The sequence below is a fragment of the Myotis daubentonii genome, chromosome 3 (assembly GCF_963259705.1).
Source record: "Myotis daubentonii chromosome 3, mMyoDau2.1, whole genome shotgun sequence".
Lineage (NCBI taxonomy): Eukaryota > Metazoa > Chordata > Mammalia > Chiroptera > Vespertilionidae > Myotis > Myotis daubentonii.
Genome location: NC_081842.1, coordinates 156,726,251 through 156,747,173, shown reverse-complemented (window position 1 = coordinate 156,747,173; position 20,923 = coordinate 156,726,251). Strand labels below are relative to the sequence as shown.

Below are 20,923 nucleotides of genomic sequence, written 5' to 3'. Positions count from 1 at the left end.
GAGAGTAAGAAACATCAATGAGAGAGAAGCATCAACCAGCTGCCTCCTGCACACTCCCTACTGGGGATGTGCCCAAAACCAAGGTATATGCCTTTGACCGGAATTGAACCTGGGACCCCTCAGTCCCCAGGCCGACGCACTATCCAGTGAGCCAAACCGTCCAGGGCTAAGGTAAGTCTTAAGGAATTTTTTTTTCCAATATGAGAATTCAACCAATTTTGAAATGGAAATAAAATAAAACAGATGCCGCTTTGTAGCAATCCATTGTCATGGAATGCAATACTCCCTGAAGTAAGAAATTTACTATAAAAATTAGAATGTTTATTTCTGGCAAAGTGTAACATGGAAACCCTTGGGGTGGGGAGGAATTCTTGACAAATACATCATTGACTAGAAATTTGATTGCTTTTCTTTGATGTCATTATTGCTCAATAGCAAAAGAACTATATCCCAACCATTTTTTCCTTTGGAATATGGTACTGTTTCTGAAATGTATCATTTTTTAGTGTTTTAAATGGTAAAGAAATGACTATGCATCAAACTAAAGGGAGTGAGTGACTAATATACTTTTGTTCAAGAGCTAGGTTTTTTTAAGAATAGTTTATTGACTTTTAGAGAGTAGGAAGAATAAGAAACATTGATGACAAAGAACCATCTACCATCTGCCGCTTGCACACCCCTACAGGGCATGGAGCCCACACCTTGGGCATATGCCCTGACCAGGGACAGAACTGGCATGGAAGACGCCCAACCAACTGAGCCACACCAGCCAGGGCAAGAGCTAGATTTTTTGAGACTGTAAGTATGTGGTTACTTTCTCATAAGTAGGTACATAAATCTTGTAAGATACTCAATGTTATTCTCTTAACCCAGAAAAAATGGCTGCTGTGACACAATTCCAAAGAGTTGTGAATATATATAATATATAGTGAATGAATGACAAAAATATTTTGTGTTTTAAACATGACAAATTTAAATGGAACAGCCATACAGGGTGAGTACATGTAAGTGTTTGAACTGCTAGAAATGGGCCTAAACTACAATATCTAGCAAGGATGGGGTCTGTGCAGGCTTCTATGTACAGACAAAGTTAGGCACTTAAACTTTTGATGAGAATCCTGGAAAGAGCCTAGGTCTGCATGTATTATTATTACTACTATCAATAATAATATATATGAAGAAACATGCAATCAGTTCTGAAAATGACATGACACTAGTCTGTCCAGGAAACATCTGGATTATAAAATTTGATGTTTGTACATTGTCAGAATTCCTTAACATTAGTGGCAGCATTGAAAAATTATTGACAGCCATACACAGCCTTAGCTGGTACAGCTGGTGTAGCACTGGTACCCATCTAGTGAAAAAAATATCAGCATTCAAGCATCTTAAATATCTTAACATCTCCTATTATCCAAATATCTGGAGCCAATAGTCTTAAATTGCTTTATTCAAAGGTACTTTTGTTGTCTTGCCTCTATTACTCTATAATCAATACTTCTTTGAAAAATTATATCCTACATATATTTTTTAAAAAATCAAATGCTGTAGAAGTCTCAAAAATGTATGTAATGTTAATTATCTAAAGAACGAGCTTCATGGAATACCTTTTAAGTATTTATTGCTCTAATGAGTTCAAAATATTCTTAAGTGTAAAGTGGCAATGGCTCTAATATACTTGTAAACAAAATCCCACTAATAAAAATTTTATTGGCATGAAATACTATAATTATGGGTGTGTAAAACTTTTCAATCTTAAAGCCTCTTAACATAATCATGTATATCTATGTACAAAACATACATAAATTTCACTTTATTTAAAACATGAAAGAGCAAATTTCAAATCACACTAAACATAATAAATATAGAACTTGCTTTGTTAAAAATCTACAGTATACATTCAAGTAAAGGCTAAACTCTCAATGCCAACTATATATGGGACAAAATTAAACATTTACAACAGTCCATTTACTAAAAGTGCTATTTTTAATACCTATAAGAGGAAACTCACTCTAGTGCTTTTGTTTCCATCCAAACAGCTATACATTCCTTTATTCACAGAACCAGATGCTTCTGTTACTAAAAATACATATCCAAACCTTTATATCCTTTTAAATAGATTTAACATTTTAGTTCTTTGGGGGAAAAACAGGAAGTCCAAACAAACAACTCAGACCACCTTAAATTATTAGAGATGACCAACTTTATGACACACCCTGTTTCAATTTAGATGTGCAAGTTGATGTACATATTAATGAAAAAAGTCGCAGTCCACATGACTAAGGCAAGCCATCTTTTTCTACATGAGAATTTGTGGAGGTCCAGGAGCACTCACTACAGCAACCTTCCTGTGATCCACGTCTCGATGCCACGCTCCATTTCTGATTTGCACATTCTCCTCCAACCTGATTTGGTCTAGTCTCTTCTGGAGTCATATTCAGCACACTGACTGAACTGTAGGGGGAAAGAAACGTAGATCTTAATAATCATCTCCTCCTATGTTTTTGATATGCTTTAATGTCTAAAGGCTGACTGATTCCTTGTCCCATGGAGTAAATTTTGAGGACATACTGATCAAGAACAAAGAAGTCTTTCAAAATGGCCTAATTACTCACTTTTATCCAGTCCTCTATTTATTTTATTTATCTCTTTAATCTAACTCTAAAGCACACTGCCCAACTAAAGCCCAAGGTAGACAGAGAACATGTGGGTTTTGAAAGCCAGTGTCTCCCATATCCCCATCTTTCTGCCACTATTTTCTAATCTCTCTGTGATTTCTTCCAGTACTTGCCCATTTGTTCAAGCACGGTTTCAACTATCCATTCATTCACCCACACAGATCCTTAACAAGTAGCTACACAGGTGTTAAGAGTCCAGTCCATACCTGAGCTGGACCACTTTGGCAAGTTAAACCTCCCTGTTCTTCAGCTTCCTCTGTTGTACAACAGACATAACAACACAACCTTTCTCATAGGATTGGGTAAGAACTAAATGAGTTAGCATGCACTAAGCACGTAACAAACAGTGCTCAATTAACTGTCAGGCAACAACAACCTTAGTGTCTGAACACAGACACAGCTTCCACCTTCAGCAATACAATCTGAAAGATACACTCTGCAACCAGCCTCAAAACAAACACATCTAGTTAAATGATCACTTTCAAATCTACGGGGTTGAACCAAAGAACAATATATTTTTATCAAGTGAGTATCTTATGTAACTTTTTTTCCACAAAAACTTTTTTCCTACATGTTTGTATTTTCTGACTTTGGTTTACCAACTCAATCTTAGAATGTGGCAAACTTAAAAAAAATTAAGTTGCTTTAATAATAAAAAGTGAAATAAAAAACATAATTAAAATTGCTTTTTAAAAAAAGTAGCTTGTGGCCCTAATCGGTTTGGCTCAGTGGATAGAGCATCGACCCGCGGACTGAAGAAGGGTCCTGGGTTCGATTCTGGTCAAGGGCATGTAACCTGGGTTTCAGGCTCGATTCCCAAGAGGGGACGTGCAGGAGGCAGCTGATCAATGTTTCTCTCTCATTGATGTTTCTAACTCTCTACCCCTCTTCTCTTCCTCTCTGTAAAAATCAATAAAATATATTAAACAACAAAAAAGTAACTTGCATATAATTCAGCCCTCAGAATCCCTGCCATCTCAGATAAGGTCAATGATCAACTGAAATCTCCAACTTAATACAGAGCTACTTTGCATGGAACCCAGGCACAGCCTTTATGTAAAATTCCATCCTGTAGTGGAGCAATGAGGATGCTGCAAATAATCCTAATTACTTTGCTGTAACCTTACTTATTACAAAACCCAGATCCAAGGTGCTTCAGGAGCAAAAACACAAATTTAACACCTAATATAAAATTTCAAGAACTACATCAAGCTGCAACTGATAGCCATTTACACAACTCTCTCCTATGTTTTCTCCTCCGAGGCCAGTAACTATGAATAGCTTAATGAAATTTAAGTTCAAAATTCTGTTTCTATGTGATTGATGTCATATAGTGTAAAACCTTGGAGTACAAGAAACAGAAAAGTCTTTTTATAATCTTTTTATGTTTACATTTACTTTTATTTTTATGGCCTGTTACTAAAGGTTTACAATGGACCAAGTACTGTTTTAAGTGCTTTAACAAATATTGACACTTAACTTCACAACACCCTACGACAGTGATGGCGAACCTTTTGAGCTCGGCGTGTCAGCATTTTGAAAAACCCTAACTTAACTCTGGTGCCGTGTCACATATAGAAATTTTTTGATATTTGCAACCATAGTAAAACAAAGATTTATATTTTTGATATTTATTTTATATATTTAAATGCCATTTAACAAAGAAAAATCAACCAAAAAAAAAATGAGTTCGTGTGTCACCTCTGACACGCGTGTCATAGGTTCGCCATCACTGCCCTATGATGTAGGTACTAAATATTTGACTTTTATTAAACATAAAACAATGTCTTCAAGAAATATTTTTGTCAAATATTTCACAACTAAAAAAAGTTATATAAAAAGGTAAAAATTTAAAATATGTAAAAATAATTGGGGCAACTATCCTATGTTCTCTTTTAGATACAAAAGGTATTATTTGTAAGTGGTAACTAGAATTTATGTCTAAATTTATATATATAGTTCTGATTGGTCAAATCCCAATGTTTCAATAACATTCTATGTAAGAAAATACTCTGAGCTTACATTACTTTTATTATAAATTAAATAAACATTCACTGCCCATATCCAACCCATCACTCAATCTTTTGGCTCTAACTGCAAAATATATCCTAAATCCAAACATTTCAACCTTCATGTTCTGACACTCATCCACATTACCATCATCTGTCACCTCTGCTCCACTAATGCCTCCTAACTGAGTCTCCCAGCTTCTATCACTGGCTCCGAGAATGTTTCCTACATAATATGGAATAATATTTTTAAAACTTAATTTTCTTTTGACTCTCCTGCTTAAAAGTTTCTAATGCTTTTGCATTGCCTTTAGAATATCTGACCTACAAATACAGACTAAACGATTTTTTAATATATTTTTTTATTGATTTCAGAGAGGAAGGGAGAGAGGGAAAGAGAGAAACATTAGTGATGAGAGAGAATCATTGATCAGCTGCCTCCTACACACTCCAAACTGGGGATCAAGTCTGAAACCCAGGCATATGCCCTGCCCGAAAGGGCGCAGGCCAGGGTGAAGGCCCCTCCAGCCCCCACTAAATGCATAAATGCACGGGGCCATTAGTTTATATATATATTTGAACTTATACATAGTAACATTTTAATCCCAATCTACTCACCCAGGGCCTTAAAGGATATGACCCCTCCCCTCCACCTCCTGGTCTTGTTTGCTAACTACACTCACATCCACAAACACACTAGTGTCCTCACCTCAGGGTTGCTACACTTGCCGGGAGGGCCCTCAGCTCTTCTTTGCCCCAATATTTACTTAGTTAGAGTCCTAATCCTTTCAAAAGTCGACTTTAAGTTAGTGTTTTGTCCTTTTAAATGCTTCATTTTTTTGTTTTAAAATTCATCTATTTAACATTCTTGTTTCAAGGGCTACTGCCTTCTTCAGCACTTTGTTCCATGCAAACCTCTCACTACCACAGGCCAGTGTGCTGCGGGCTTCTTAAGGCGCCTGCCAGACTGGCAGGCCCTGGGCACTGTCTCCTTCCAGAGGACAGCGATCGCCGGCACACTTTCCCACGCAGACCGCAGCTCCTTTCTGCTCCTCTGTAGCACTAGCAATGGTCTAGCTGCTTAGTTGAAAGCTAATCTTGGAATAGGTTGCGAGCTAAAGAATTGGTATTATAGCTCAGAAAATGAATTTAACAACCTTAGACAGAGGGCTATCCCAAAATGCAGCAGTTAATAGCAATATGTGGGTTTCCTGGGACGGGGACAGCTGTTCGACCCCATCATCCTGGGTACTGATCCTCTTTACCAGGCAGGATGAGGATGAGCAGTGCTCTGCCCTTCAACACCAATGGAATGGGCATAGAAAAGGAACTCTAAATATGTGCTCTACAAAAACTATCAAACAATAACCTTCTAGTTAATAAAATTAAGTACTTAAAATATTGTGATTCCTGTACATAAATTGTATTTAAATTTTAAATTGTATTTTAGATGTGAAATAAAAGGAACCACAGTATATCATTTAGCTCCCAGAAGTCAGGGACTGTATATGCCTTGTTCACAACTGTATTCCTGCTGCCTAATAGTTGCCTATAGATAATGGATACTCAATAAATATTTGCATAATGAATGAATCCATCTACTGAATTCCTCTCCAAAGCCTCTACTGTTGCTAACACTACAAACATGCCAACTTTTCCTCAGCAATGCAACTCTAGCGATGTTATGTATATGTGAGGAGATGACCTATAGACCAATACCTATGTTCAGATACACAGGAACGCGTCTGGCAAAAGTCTGTAGTTGAAGGAGAAGCAGGAAGAGATTTTGTGAGTTTAGAGGTACAAACTGGAGACCCATTAGACACCCTGTAGGGCTTCTGTCGTGGTCTTGAGTGCACTGTAAGATTGTCCTGGTCAGAACCTGTGGGGCAAAAAAAGGCAATATAGTGAAGGTGGTTAACTATGATGAATTATTTGTAGTTCTGAGTAAGGTGTGAGACAGAACGAGAGTCTAGCTCATCCCGTAATCTTTGTCACAAACATTTAAAAGGATTGTTTTAAAAATATTTGTTTGTAGTAAATTTTCAAAAACTTGACATTATTATACACAAAAGTTGTCTTTGGAATGCACAGCACTCCTGTCATTCCCATTTGACTCAGTAAATAAAATATTAAAGTTGATTTCTTAGTTTTAGTTAGGAAGCTCTTACTGGTGCTCTCCAAAGTTTTATATTAATAATTTACAGTACTTTTTACATGCATTTTCAGATTAAAGAGCTTATGAAATACTCACTTCCTGAGAAGGCACTGAAAAGTCTCACATTTTCTGAATTCTGGTGGTCAAAAGTAGTCATATTTAAGAACTGTTGCTTTAACCAGCTGGCTCTTTCTTCTTCAAATGCCTTTCTCTGTCATAACAAGCAAACCAAAGAAATATGATCAGTATCCCAATGCTCATGTAGTTGCCATTTCACATGATTTCTCTAGCTATCTGTATTTGCCTTCTGGCTGCCATATATATAATTAAGTCAAATGAATTAAGAAAACATTTCACTTAAGAAAATTGTTTAAAAAATAAAAAGCCATCCCTTTCATACAATAAACCGACTAATCACTATTTTTTAACATCAATTTTGGGTAAGTTCAAGTGGACAATACAAAAATAGCATATTCGTGTAACTTTTAAACATGCAGAATATGAGCATAACTTTTGAATCTATAGAACATTATAAATATAAAATCAGAAACACCAGAAAAATATCCATTGTAAATTAATCACATGAGAAAAAGAGATAAGGCTTTCTCAAGCATTGCTGTCATCCTCCAACCATCTATCAGCATGAGCAGCACCACTAAACCACAAGGGGGCGCATGTCAAACCTCCCCCTTCTGCACAGCTGCCGAATCCTAAACTACATTCTCCCGCCCACTCAGGTTTCTGGTCCTTCCTTCCTTCCTATCCTTCACTGGCCCTGCCATCCTCCAGTGACCAGAGGCAAAGGGATTCCCAAGCAGAGAGCTGGGAGTGGCATACAAAGCAGCAAGAGCATCTGGGGGGGGGAGGGGGGGTAATATGGGCTCAGAAACAGAGGTGATCCTATAAAACAGAGAAAATGCTAGTGCCAATTGTTCTTGTTTCCTGAGAAGGACAGCTATGGATGAAATCAACTTTCACAATTTGCAAATTGCTATTTAAAATGACCGACATATGTAGTTTTTCACTCATTAATACAGAATAATGCATCACTAAACATTTGAAGAAAACTAACAGCATAAGAGAAAAAAGGCCAATAGAAATGATCATGGGTAACATATAGTTCAAGACAGAAAAAAATATCTTTTAAAAACCGTAATACAGATTTTAAATATAATATTACCAAAACTGTACTAACATAGTATCTACACTAATAAAAGAGAAAAATGGTAATTGGCGTACGAGATACCCTTTTCATTGGCTAATCAGGGCTATATGCAAATTAACTGCCAACAAGATGGCGGCTAATTTGCATATGTAGGCACAATGCAGGGAGGCGAAAGGGAAAGCAGGAAGAAGCCCCCTGCCACTGACAGTGATCAGAAACCCAGGGGGGAGCTAAGAGCTGGGGGGCAGGGCAAAGGCGGCCCTGGGGCCGCCTTTGCCCTGCCCCCCAGCCATGATCAGAGAATCAGGCGCCTTTGCCGCCCTGGCCAGTGATAGCAGGAAGTAGGGGTGGAGCCAGCGATGGGAGCTGAGCACGGTCGAAGCTGGCAGTCCCAGGAGCTAGGGGTCCCTTGCCTGGGCCTAAAGCGAAGCCCACGATCGCGGCGCCCCCCACTGCCACTGCAGGTCCCCGCTGCCCGGGCCGGACACCTAGGCCAGAGGCGTTAGGCCTGGGCAGGGCGGAGCCTGCAACCGCGGGGAGCTGGGGGTCCCCTGCCCAGGTCTGACACCTCTGCTGGAGGCCTCAGGCCTGGTCAAGGGGCCGATCCGGTGATTGGTGATCAGAGGGTGATGAGGGTCAACTCCTCTGGCCGAGGCATCAGGCCTGGGCGGGGGGCTGAGCCGGGGATTGGGGGATATGATGGTCCCCTTGCCCAGGCCTGAAGCCTGGGTCAGAGGCGTCAGGCTTGGGCGGGGGGTGGAGCAAGCGATCAGAGGGAGATGGGGGTCCCCTGCCCAGGCATGATTCCTGGGCCAGAGGCCTCAGGCCTGGGCGGGGGCCAGAGCCAGTGATCGGGGGGAGATGGGGGTCCCCTGTCCAAACCTGACACCTCTGGCGGAGGCGTCAGGCCTGGGCAAGGGGCCGATCAGGCGATCGGAGGGTGATGGGGGTCAACACCTGAGGGCTCCCAGTATGTGAGAGGGGGCAGACTGGGCTGAGGGACACTCTCCCCCCCCCCCCCACACACACCCAGTGCACGAATTTTGTGCACCGGGCCCCTAGTAATACTATAAAAGTTGTAGGAAATATCAAAAATCTATAAATAACAGGATTACTTCTATTATATTTAAAATCTTTTTTCTTGAAATATTAATATTTATTACATGTAATATTATTATATTTGAAATCGATTTTCTTGAAAAATTATGTGCAATGTGTCAAAACTGATACAAAAAAATCCATAATACAAATTATCGAACAGATTTATGAACACCTATAAAATAATACAATGCTATACAAAGAAAACAAAAAAATAAAGAGGTTAAACACTTAAATGATAAACTCTGAAATAAAAACTCGGGATGAAGAGAATAATAAAACTGACCTTGCTGAAGACCAGGTTGCTGATGCACAAGATAAATGGAGAGAATATCCCCAAATTCAGAACATAAAGTCAATCTACAGACAGACTCAGAAGGCTAACCATCTGTCTAGTAAAAGTTCCAGGATATGAGAGAAGTCAAAAGAGGTAAAAATACAGAATAAAAGAAAATATCCCTAAACTAAGGAAATATAGTATATCTTCAGGCAAAAAGAGCCATGGGGCCCAGCTGGCATGGCTCATGGTTGAGCATTGACCTATGAACCAGGAGGTCACAGTTATCTCTCATCATTGATGTGTCTATCTCTCTCTCTCCCTCCCTCCTTCCCCGTCCTCTCTGAAATCAAAAAAAGGAGCCACGGAGATAAGTCCTGGTAAAATTTCAGAACTTTAAGAATATAAAATTCCAAAAGCTTCCAGAGAGGGGGAAGAAACAAAACAAAGGGTATTTACAGAGTAACGTAGGCTACCTTATAATCAGGTTTCTCATTAGCAAAAACCACATACCAGAAGAAATGGAGCTCTAGTCCAGGGGTGGGCAACCTTTTTGTGAGTGCATGCCAAAACCAGCAAAATCTCTGACTCAAAATTCTTCTGCGTGCCAACCCTAATTTTTTGAGAACATGTTACGCCTACTTGATATCTCTTAAGATGTACATATGTGAAGAATCTTGAAGAAATAATAAAATTCATTCGAGCGACAAAAACACAGTATATGATGATGAAAAATACATTTCTTTTTTAATGTATACATGTACACTGATAGTCCAACAGAAAACTTTATGACTCCGTTTGATATTATCAGTGGGACTTTTGCTGCTGCATCACTGATGACAGAGATTTTACACAGGTTTATATTTCGTGACCTTCAGAGATATGCACGAGCTACTACTTTCATCCGTCAGGCTACTCCTATTACGAGACTTAACAAAATTCATCACTGAGAACAAAGATTCACAAGCGTATGTGGATGAAAACATGGAGAGTAACGTTGTTGCCAAGTTTTTTAAACAGAAAAAATTTTCTGGAATGGCATTCCAAGTTCTCAATACTTTGTTTTCGACACTACTGAAATTGTTCTTCCCCTCTCTCATCAATCCATGTCTATGGTCTTTAAGATAACTTGTTATGTCAAATTATTTACTTATCTAAGATGCACCTACACTGAATTTATCTGAAAAATAAAAAAGTCAATATTAAGAAAAAAACTAAGTGGAAGATTATAAGAGAGGGTTTCGTGTGCCAGCAAAAGTTATTGGCGTGCAATGTTTGGCACACGTGCCAGGGGTTGCCCACCCCTGCTCTAGTCGGTTTGGCTCAGTGGCTAGAACACCGACCGGCCTGTGGACCAAAGGGTCCTGGGTTCAATTCCGGTCAAGGGCACGTACCTTGTTTGCAGGCTCCTCCCCGGTCCAGGCCCTGGTCAGGGCTCGTACAGGAGGCAACCAATCGATGTGTCTCTCTCACATCGATGTTTCTCTCTGTCTTTCCCTCTCTCTTTCACTCTCCTTAAAAATCACTGGAAAAATATCCTTGGGTGAGGATTAACAGAGAGAGGGAGGAGGAGGAGGAGGGGAGGGGGAGGGGGGGGGGAGGAGGAGGAGGAGGAGGAGGAGGAGGAGGAGGAGGAGGAGGAGGAGGAGGAGGAGGAGGAGGAGGAGGAGGAGGAGGAGGAGGAGGAGGAGGAGGAGGAGGAGGAGGAGGAGGAGGAGGAGGAGGAGGAGGAGGAGGAGGAGGAGGAGGAGGAGGAGGAGGAGGAGGAGGAGGAGGAGGAGGAGGAGGAGGAGGAGGAGGAGGAGGAGGAGGAGGAGGAGGAGGAGGAGGAGGAGGAGGAGGAGGAGGAGGAGGAGGAGGAGGAGGAGGAGGAGGAGGAGGAGGAGGAGGAGGAGGAGGAGGAGGAGGAGGAGGAGGAGGAGGAGGAGGAGGAGGAGGAGGAGGAGGAGGAGGAGGAGGAGGAGGAGGAGGAGGAGGAGGAGGAGGAGGAGGAGGAGGAGGAGGAGGAGGAGGAGGAGGAGGGAGGAGGAGGAGGAGGAGGAGGAGGAGGAGGAGGAGGAGGAGGAGGAGGAGGAGGAGGAGGAGGAGGAGGAGGAGGAGGAGGAGGAGGAGGAGGAGGAGGAGGAGGAGGGAGGAGGAGGAGGAGGAGGAGGAGGAGGAGGAGGAGGAGGAGGAGGAGGAGGAGGAGGAGGAGGAGGAGGAGGAGGAGGAGGAGGAGGAGGAGGAGGAGAAGAAGAAGAAAATGGGAACCAAGATGGCGGCATAGGTTAACGCCGGAGTTTGCTGCTTTGAACAACTACTTCAAAAGTGAAACTAAAAGACGGAACAGACATCACGCAGAACCACAGGAACGCTGGCTGAGTGGAAGTCCTACAACTAGGAGGAAAGAGAAACGCATACGGACACTCAGAGGAGGCGCAGTGCTGAAGTCAAATTCTGTGGAGCGGGCTGGTGGCGGAGGGCGCGGTTGGCGTTTTCAATCGGGAGGGAGTCGCAGACTCTGAGCTCCAGATACAGGCGAGTCTTTAGGGACCCAGACTCAAACGGGAGAAGCGGGACTGTCTGGCTTCGGTCAGAGCGAGTGCAGCTTTCTCTCCGAGCTTTGCAGCGGGTTCTGGGACTCAGAGAGGCAGAGCCCCTGGGGACAGGACTGAGAGCTGCCATAACTGCTCTCTCCGGCCCACCCTGTTGATCCTGTGCGACCCGCCCCCGCCCCACCCAAGCCCTGCACAGAGGCATTTGCCGGATAGCCTCAGGCAAAGGCTAGATTAGCACCTCCCTAGAGGACAGAAGTTCTCTCACTGCTGACACAGCTGATTCTCATAGCCACTTGGCCTGGAGGTCAAACCCTCCCTGGTATTAGCTACAACAATCAAGGTTTAACTATAAGACTTCAAACAAAGACCACTAGGGGGTGCACCAAGGAAGCATAACAAAATGCGGAGACAAAGAAACAGGACAAAATTGTCAATGGAAGATATAGAGTTCAGAACCACACTTTTAAGGTCTCTCAAGAACTGTTTAGAAGCCGCCGATAAACTTAATGAGATCTACAAGAAAACTAATGAGACCCTCGATGTTATGTTGGGGAACCAACTAGAAATTAAGCATACATGGACTGAAATAACAAATATTATACAGACTCCCGACAGCAGACCAGAGGAGCGCAAGAATCAAGTCAATGATTTGAAATGCGAGGAAGCAAAAAACACCCAACCGGAAAAGCAAAATGAAAAAAGAATCCAAAAATGCGAGGATAGTGTAAGGAGCCTCTGGGACAGCTTCAAGCGTACCAACATCAGAATTATAGGGGTGCCAGAAGATGAGAGAGAGCAAGATATTGAAAACCTATTTGAAGAAATAATGACAGAAAACTTCCCCCACCTGGTGAAAGAAATGGACTTACAGGTCCAAGAAGCGCGGAGAACCCCAAACAAAAGGAATCCAAAGAGGACCACACCAAGACACATCATAATTAAAATGCCAAGAGCAAAAGATAAAGAGAGAATCTTAAAAACAGCAAGAGAAAGAAACTCAGTTACCTACAAGGGAATACCCATACGACTGTCAGCTGATTTCTCAACAGAAACTTTGCAGGCCAGAAGGGAGTGGCAAGAAATATTCAAAGTCATGAATAGCAAGAACCTACAACCAAGATTACTTTATCCAGCAAAGCTATCATTCAGAATTGAAGGTCAGATAAAGAGCTTCACAGATAAGGAAAAGCTAAAGGAGTTCATCACCACCAAACCAGGATTATATGAAATGCTGGAAGGTATCCTTTAAGAAGAGGAAGAGGAAGAAAAAGGTAAAGATACAAATTGTGAACAACAAATATGCATCTATCAACAAGTGAATCTAAGAATCAAGTGAATAAATAATCTGATGAACAGAATGAACTGGTGATTATAATAGAATCAGGGACATAGAAAGGGAATGGACTGACTATTCTTGGGGGGGAAAGGGGTGTGGGAGATGCGGGAAGAGACTGGACAAAAGTGGAGGGGCAAGCGCAATGGAGTAAGTACCTAGGAGGATGCCTTCTTGCCTTGCAAGGATGAGCTAATACTGTCCGAAGCTGAGCAAACATGAAGTAAATGCGTTAAACAGTTTACTCAAAGTAAAAAGGCTAATCAGAAAAAGCAATTTTTTAAAAAGTGGTGTAAAAAGTAACGATATTATAAAGAAGCCAGATATAAGGAACAGTATAGATGGTAGTCAAGATAAGGACTTTAAATGCCTACTCTTTCATAGTGGGGAATCAATAGACTGGTATCAAGAAAAAAAAGTTGAAATATATTAAAGTTAAAATAGTATAATACTTCCCAGAAGAATGACAAATAGAAACTTGTAACAGTGGTTACCTCTGAGGAATTAAACTGGCAATGAGAAAGGAGGGTATTTTCTCACTTTTTAGCTTTTTGTATGGGTTGATTTTATTTTTTAAACCAGGTCCTGACATTACTTCTATAATTGTTGAAAGGGAAATCTGTAGGCAATACACTGCTGAGTTAAAAAAAACAAGCTGAGGACATGCATACATAACAGTCCTAACCGCTAACTGGGAGGCCCATATCCCTGGACGAGGGCCCGAAAGGAGAAAGAACTTCACTTTTTACCACACTTCCTTTTATAAAAACAAAACAACAAACATACTCTTGTTTGCACTGTCTTCTGACACTATCTACTGACAATGGACAGATGACATATGCCCAAAAGAGATCTCTCTTGTGAAGCTAAACACTTAATAGTAGAAAGCTAATCCAAAAGGGATAATGAATGCTTAGTTGCTGTGTTGTTGTTTTTTAATTTTTCAATCCTCAAATCTGGTAAAGGCAAAAAGATATCCTTCTATAGTTCACATGCTTAGCATCTCTTTCATTTCCAGTTATTGATGAAATCACTGGTAAAATAGTTTTAAATGGACACAGAACTTAGATGCATTCTACTGAGGCCTCTCTACAATTCTCAAAAGTGCTACAAGGAAAGTCAATTGGTTAAAATACCTCCAATCCTAGGCGAATGGCAGCTTCCGTAAAGCTTCGTCTTTCTTTCTCAAAATTCTTTTTTTGCTCTTTAAATAGGGTCCACTCTTCTTTGAGGCGCTCCTTTTCTTCCAACAAATAACAGTCTCGTAGCAGTGAAGTGGTATCGTCATCACATGCAGTAGCAAGCTGCTGCTATTAGATTTTAAAACAGTAAGTTCCTGAGGGCCCCTGCAACACTCCCCCAAGTTGAAACGAAACAAGGGAGGGCAAGTCAAACTTGAGCGGATGGACAGAAATTAGGAAGAATGAGAACGTCGACTGTGCCATTCCCCAAATGCTTCTACTCTAACTGGCCAAGACCAACTAAGCAATAGTATGAAATCTACCTGTTAGGAAGCAGAGACCCTAGGTCGGACAAGTGTCAAATACTACAGATCTTATGAAATAAAGGAACTTAATCCCGTAAGATTCAGTAATATTCTGGTCCTTCTCAAGGAAGAATAGTTTTAAAAAGTAACTCACATTTACCTGTAACAGCTGTTGTTGAGTTTTAATCATTTCTTTACACTGCTGAATTTCTAACTCAAGTTTTTCGGTTTCTTCCTCATGGTCTTGTCGTGAAATTACATCTTCATCGTTAAAACCTTCTAAGTGGACCTTTGAAACTAACATAAAAGTAGTAATTTGACATTAGTTTAACAGTCACCACTTAGCTTACAGTATCTTTTGGACATACACTTAAAAATCAAGCTCTCGGAACTTTTCTCTTTCGGGAATCCCATAGGCTTTCTGAAGGATTACTATTTTCCTGTGCTCTTTAAAAATTCATAAGCTACTATATATTAAAATTAAATTTATATTATTTTAACACTTGAAAAACTTAAAAAGCAAAGCAACTATAAGGAGTTCATGACAACTATAAATTGGCACACTTTTGGACTAAAGGATATCCACACAAATGGACCTTCATTGCCAACATTTACTTTGTAATCCATATTTATTCAAGATTATGTCCTAATTAAAAATGGACAACCTATATTCACAGGAGGGAAAAATAACTGACCTGCATAAACTACGTTCTTTTAACACTTCTTCCAAGGCCAACGCAGTGCTACAAATCTCACTCTCTGGTTTAGACTCCGACAAACGGGAAGCCCAAACGTACTTGCTATTTACTAACAGACAATGAAGACTCACCCAAGTCAATACAATCTTGTCAACTGACTTTGGTGCTTACCTAAGTCTGCTGATTGCTCTTTACTTATTTTAAAAATGTATCTTTATTGCTGAGAGAACTACAGACGGCCCCCTTTTACCTGCATCGATCCCCTCACCACCACCTGCTGATGGCTCTTTATTCCTGAAGACAAATGGCACTGAGTTTGTCATTTTTGACAATTTAGAATAATTTTTTAATTAAACCACTTACTGAGCAGACAGTTAATTTTCTTGATTTAAAAGCATGTAAACTTTAACAAATATAAAATATTAAAAACATATTAATCAATGTAAATCTATCTATACTATATGTATTGATAGGAAAAAATGTTTAAAATATTCAATTTTTGGTTTTTTGTGTGTGTATTTTTAAATAAATATTTTGCAAATGCAGAGATAAAAGTCTAAAAAGATTTGCACCAAACTATTAAGTGTTACATATAGGGAACAGAGACCTGGATATTCTACTTTACAGACTCCCTGACACAAATACATTGAACATCATTTATTTTGAAAATAATTTAAAAGTGGATTATTAGGATCTTAGATGCACATATCTAGAATAAGCAAAAGGTTCCTATTTATACTGTATGATGGTTACTACTTCTTGATTTCCAAGATTAGTAAGAGACTGATCACTGTATCCAAGTGAATTCAGAGCACATGAATCATGGCATCCGCTTTCCAGAGAAAGATGCACTCGGGGCGCCAAGTACATTTTCTCAGTGAGATTCAACCTCACGACCAGAAGTAGGCAGTCTTGCTTTTTAAACCACCAAACTGGCTTTTATATGAAGGAAAATTAAGTTTACTGAGTGTCACTACTCACTTTGCATGCATTTAGGCAGTAGTTACCTTGGTTATCAAGTTTTTCTACGTGACTTTTCAAAATTCTCCACTGTTTCCTGATGCTGTTTGTAAGCTGCTCTCTCACAGTTTCACAGGAAAGGTCCCATATACTCTCTCTACTCAGTTCCCCAGGATCTTCTTCAACATCAGAGATACCCTACAAGACATAAAAAGACCAGTATCTTAAAATGGCTTTAGGCACATAGGCAGTAGTAATCAGACTGTCTGTCAACTACTTATCAAAATCATTTCTGTACTGTATCTTACGCATATATGACCCAGTACTTAACATAAGTATTTTGAGAAAAAGTGATTAATATTGAAGATAGAAATTCCCCAAATCAGGTCTCTTCAAACCTGAATTCGAGCTGGGTGAGGAAGTTACTATCTGTCTAATGTTTTAGATGCTTTCACATGTTAATTAATCTTCCAAACTCAGGCTTAGAGAAAGAGTAACTTGCCCAATGTCACACAGCCAAGAAGTAGAAGTGAGGTAAAGTTAGATCAACTGGTCTCCAATCTTACGCTGCTTAAACAAACCTGTGAAATAATTTCCAAAGTAAAAGCATCTGTTAGTTCTATTTTTCTCATATAATTTAAAAAAATAAAATTGGAGGTTATTTTTCTTTGTGAATTCTACCAAGACACTAAATCATAGGAAAGTGTAACAAACTTTATTATTGCATATGATCAAATAGAATCAAAGCAGAATAAAGAACATACAGAAACAATATTAAAATGAGTATGTCATAATAATCTGAATCTACATAGAACGGTCCTAACTGAGTGAGAAGAACTGCATCAATAGTCTGAGGTCAGTGATGGGCTGCAGAGGTCAAGGTCTCCCAGGGAGCCAGTGGGAAAATGCCCAGAGTGTAGCTCACTGTGACTCTGGTTATTGCCAATCTTCCAAAGCTATTTGCCAGTAACTTTTCCAAGGAGCTAAACCTTCTCTTCTATATATTTAAAAAATACTGCAAATCCATTATTTGAAAATAACAAATTGCTACACATTTCCAAGTTGAAATTCTAAAACCACAAAATGAAAATGAAAAATTCATTTAATGTGAATTTTGAGTATAAATTTTGGCTACAATTAGGTAAGCAAAATAAAAAGTAAACGACACTTGGATGCTACCTAGATATTCCAACATTACAACTTATTCCTCTTGCTATAATGCTCCAACTGAATTACATCAATTTTAACAGAAAAAAGATGTAGAAAAACAGAAAATATACTTTTAAAAACAGAAAATATACTTTTAAAAACAAAAATATACTTAAGAGATTGTTTCTCTAACCCTAAATATTTGAATTATGAATTATACAGATACTACCGCTGGCTAAATAATTGGGGAAAAGGGGAATTTAATTATGAGAAAGATCTTTATTTACCACTACTTTTGCTGAATAAAAGCTGGTAATGAGAGGTTAGTAAAAGTTGGGCCAAAAGCTAAGCAACCACAGAGTAATGGGAACTCTGCTAATCCTAGAGAGGTATTAGTGAATGTTAGGAACTGACCTGAAGAGAGGGACTTTGAGAGAAAAAGGTTAACTAAATATAAGGCATCAAGGAGGCCCCTAACTGTAGAGTTTGAAAGAACATTCAGATAATGCTGTTTTTAAAGAAGAAATAAATAGGAAGGTAAGAGGTGGGATGGGCATAGGCCGAATCTCTAATACAAGTAAACACCAGTTTCCCCCAATATCCAAAAGTAGAGTGCACCTATGAAACCTTCCATAAACTGAAATGTCGTAAAGTGAAGAAGCAAAGACTATTAATTTAAAAGGGAAAATTCTCTTTGGATTTCTTTTGGTTAGTGAAAACGTACTAATGTAGCTTTTCCGTAAAAGGGAAGTGGTATAATGCAAACTTTAAAAACGGGGAAGGCAGTTGTGCTCACCACTATACCACCAATGCCTTAAAAACAGGGGAAATACAAAATTAAGTCCTGGTAACTTGCTGGTAATTAACATTTTACACCAACACTATTAGTTTCAAATTTTAGTCATGCATCTTGAATCCAGAATTTAAACTTCTATATAAAGCAATAAATAGAGTTAAAAGAACTTCCACCATTATGACTTGCTTTTTCAGACCTTTGTACATATTATTCTCCTTTCATCAAATGCTTTCCCATGCTTTCTACCTCAAAAACACCGACTAATTTTTTAAGAGCCAAATCAAATGTCACTTGCTTTGTGATGTCTTCCTTAGTTGCCATCTCTGTTCTGTTTTACACACTGCACTAACCTATTATAGCTCCACAATAACTATCCTATATAATAAAAGCCTAATATGCTAAGTGTCTGGTCGTCCGGTCAGCCATTCAACCAATCAAAGGGTAATATGCTAATAAGACCGCTCAACCGCTCGCTATGGCATGCACTGACCACCAGGGGATAGATGCTCAACACAGGAGCTGCCTCCTGGTGGTCAGTGCGTTCCCATGGGGAGAGCGCCGCTCAGCCAGAAGCCGGGCTCACGGCTGGCGAGCGCAGCAGCGGTAGTGTGAGCCGTCAGTCAGACATCCCCCAAGGGCTCCCAGACAGCTAGAGGGCACAGGCCGGGCTGAGGGACGCCCCGTCAAGTGCGTGAATTTCGTGCACCGGGCCTCTAGTAGAATTATAACTTCTCTATATGTTTGTCTCTCTCAAAAAGTGCATCTTTAAAAAAAAAAAAAAAAAAGTGCACCTTGCAGATGCAATGGACTGAATGTTGTGCTCCCTCAAAATTCATATGTTGAAATTCTAACCCCCAATGGGAAGGTATTAGGAGGTGGGGTCTTTGGGAGGTGATTAGGTCATGAGTAGAGCCCTCATGAATGGGATGAGTGCCTCTATAAAAGGGAGCCATAAGCTCTCTGACTCTCTTTCCACCATGTGCAAGTCAGCAATCTGCAGCAAAGAAAAGTGCTCTCACCAGGCACCCAATCTGCTGGCACGGATTTGGATTTCTAGGCTCCAGAACTGCGACAAATAAATCTCTGTTGTTTATAAACCAGTCTACAATACTTTGTTATAGCAGTCCAAACAAAGACTGGGGAAAAGTCAAAACCTTTTTAGAGACTTGCTTTGTCAGCATGGCTCAGTGGTTGAGAGTTGACCTATGAACCAGGAGGTCACAGTTCAATTCCTGGTCAGGGCACATTGCAGGCTCAATCCCCAGGGAGGTAGTAGGGGGCATGTGGGAGGCAGCAGATCAATGATTCTCTCATCACTGATGTTTCCATCTCTCTCTCCCTTTCCCTTCCTCTCTGAAATCAATAAAAATATATTTTTAAAAATATTTTTAGAATTTTCTTCCCAGGAACTAGAACATAATGTACACTCAATATATTTACGAAATGAATGATTATTTGGTACCTAGCATTAACAAAGGTTTCACTCTCTGAAAAGCAGAGCCTGCTTAAGCACACTGTACTCGAAGTAAAATATTTAAAGAATATGGCACCATGGTTAAAAACATGAACTCTGGAGGAGGAAGGACTTGGATGCAAATCCTGGTTCGGTCATGTGTGACACTGGGCTGACCACTGTGCCTCAGGTGTCTTCATCTACACAATGGGGATAATTATAGTATCAAAAGCATCAAATTATAAGAAGAATGAAATGACACAATGCTTATAAAAATGATTACAGTGTTTGGCACATATTATGTCATCAGAAAATAATCTCCATCAATTTCCCAAGACATGTCTGGAAACGGACCTTTTTTCGGTTGTCAAGGTGACTGGGGTAGCATAGCAGAGTGTCCTGTCCAAAATATCAACAGTGTCCCCATGGAGAATACCTGTTTGTTGCTTCAACAGTTCTTTTTTTTTTAAAATATATTTTATTGACTTTTTACACAGAGGATGGGAGCGGGATAGAGAGTTAGAAACATCGGTGAGAGAGAAACATCGATCAGCTGCCTCCTGCACACTCCCCACTGGGTATGTGCCCACAACCAAGGTACATGCCCTTGACCGGAATCGAACCTGGGACCCTTGAGTCTGCAGGCCGATGCTCTATCCACTGAGCCAAACCAGTAAGGGCTCAACAGTTCTAATTAGCAATCTGAAAGGAAGAGCCACTTACAGTTCCTGTGCTATCATCTGCTTTTTCTATAGGTTTCTGCTTTTGCGGAGAAAGAAGAGAAATCATTTCCTTTTTCATTTGCTGAAGAACCTTCTTAAGTTCAGCATTTTCTGTTAGGATTTGTTTCTGACGATATTCATAATCATTCAAGAGAATTTTATACATTTCATCTTCATTCCTGAAAAAGAAACTGTCAGTATGAAAATGCAGCATAGAAAGAAGAGTCTGGTTGAATTTATCAATTTAAATTGGACCTTACCTTGCTTCACTTTTACCAGTCCTCCAAGAGCCTCTTTTTCCATCAGCTCTCCCCACATAATTTAAAACTTCCATAGCTACAAGAACACAGAACAAAACCAATCCTCACCACACACGTTTAAGTGTTTAAAACCCTAATACATTC

The 20,923-nt window shown here is 40.0% G+C and overlaps 1 protein-coding gene across 13 annotated transcripts in view; it reads right to left on the bottom strand.

Moving 5' to 3' along the window:
- Positions 1–1,690: 1,690 nt before the first annotated feature.
- Positions 1,691–20,923, bottom strand: part of SSX2IP (SSX family member 2 interacting protein) — a 58,148-nt gene continuing 38,915 nt past the window's right edge. For 6 of the 13 annotated variants that reach the window (XM_059689036.1, XM_059689024.1, XM_059689032.1 and 3 more), the window contains 8 exons: positions 20,780–20,855; positions 20,521–20,710; positions 16,447–16,597; positions 14,896–15,038; positions 14,392–14,565; positions 6,942–7,056; positions 6,407–6,569; positions 1,691–2,454 (listed from right to left, as the gene is read on the bottom strand). In XM_059689036.1, coding sequence (XP_059545019.1) covers positions 2,280–2,454; positions 6,407–6,569; positions 6,942–7,056; positions 14,392–14,565; positions 14,896–15,038; positions 16,447–16,597; positions 20,521–20,710; positions 20,780–20,855 — 1,187 coding nt within the window. In that variant the 3' untranslated portion in view covers positions 1,691–2,279. The remainder of the gene's footprint in view (positions 2,455–6,406; positions 6,570–6,941; positions 7,057–14,391; positions 14,566–14,895; positions 15,039–16,446; positions 16,598–20,520; positions 20,711–20,779; positions 20,856–20,923) is intronic. The other 7 variants (XM_059689034.1, XM_059689035.1, XM_059689027.1 and 4 more) reach the window with 6 other exon arrangements.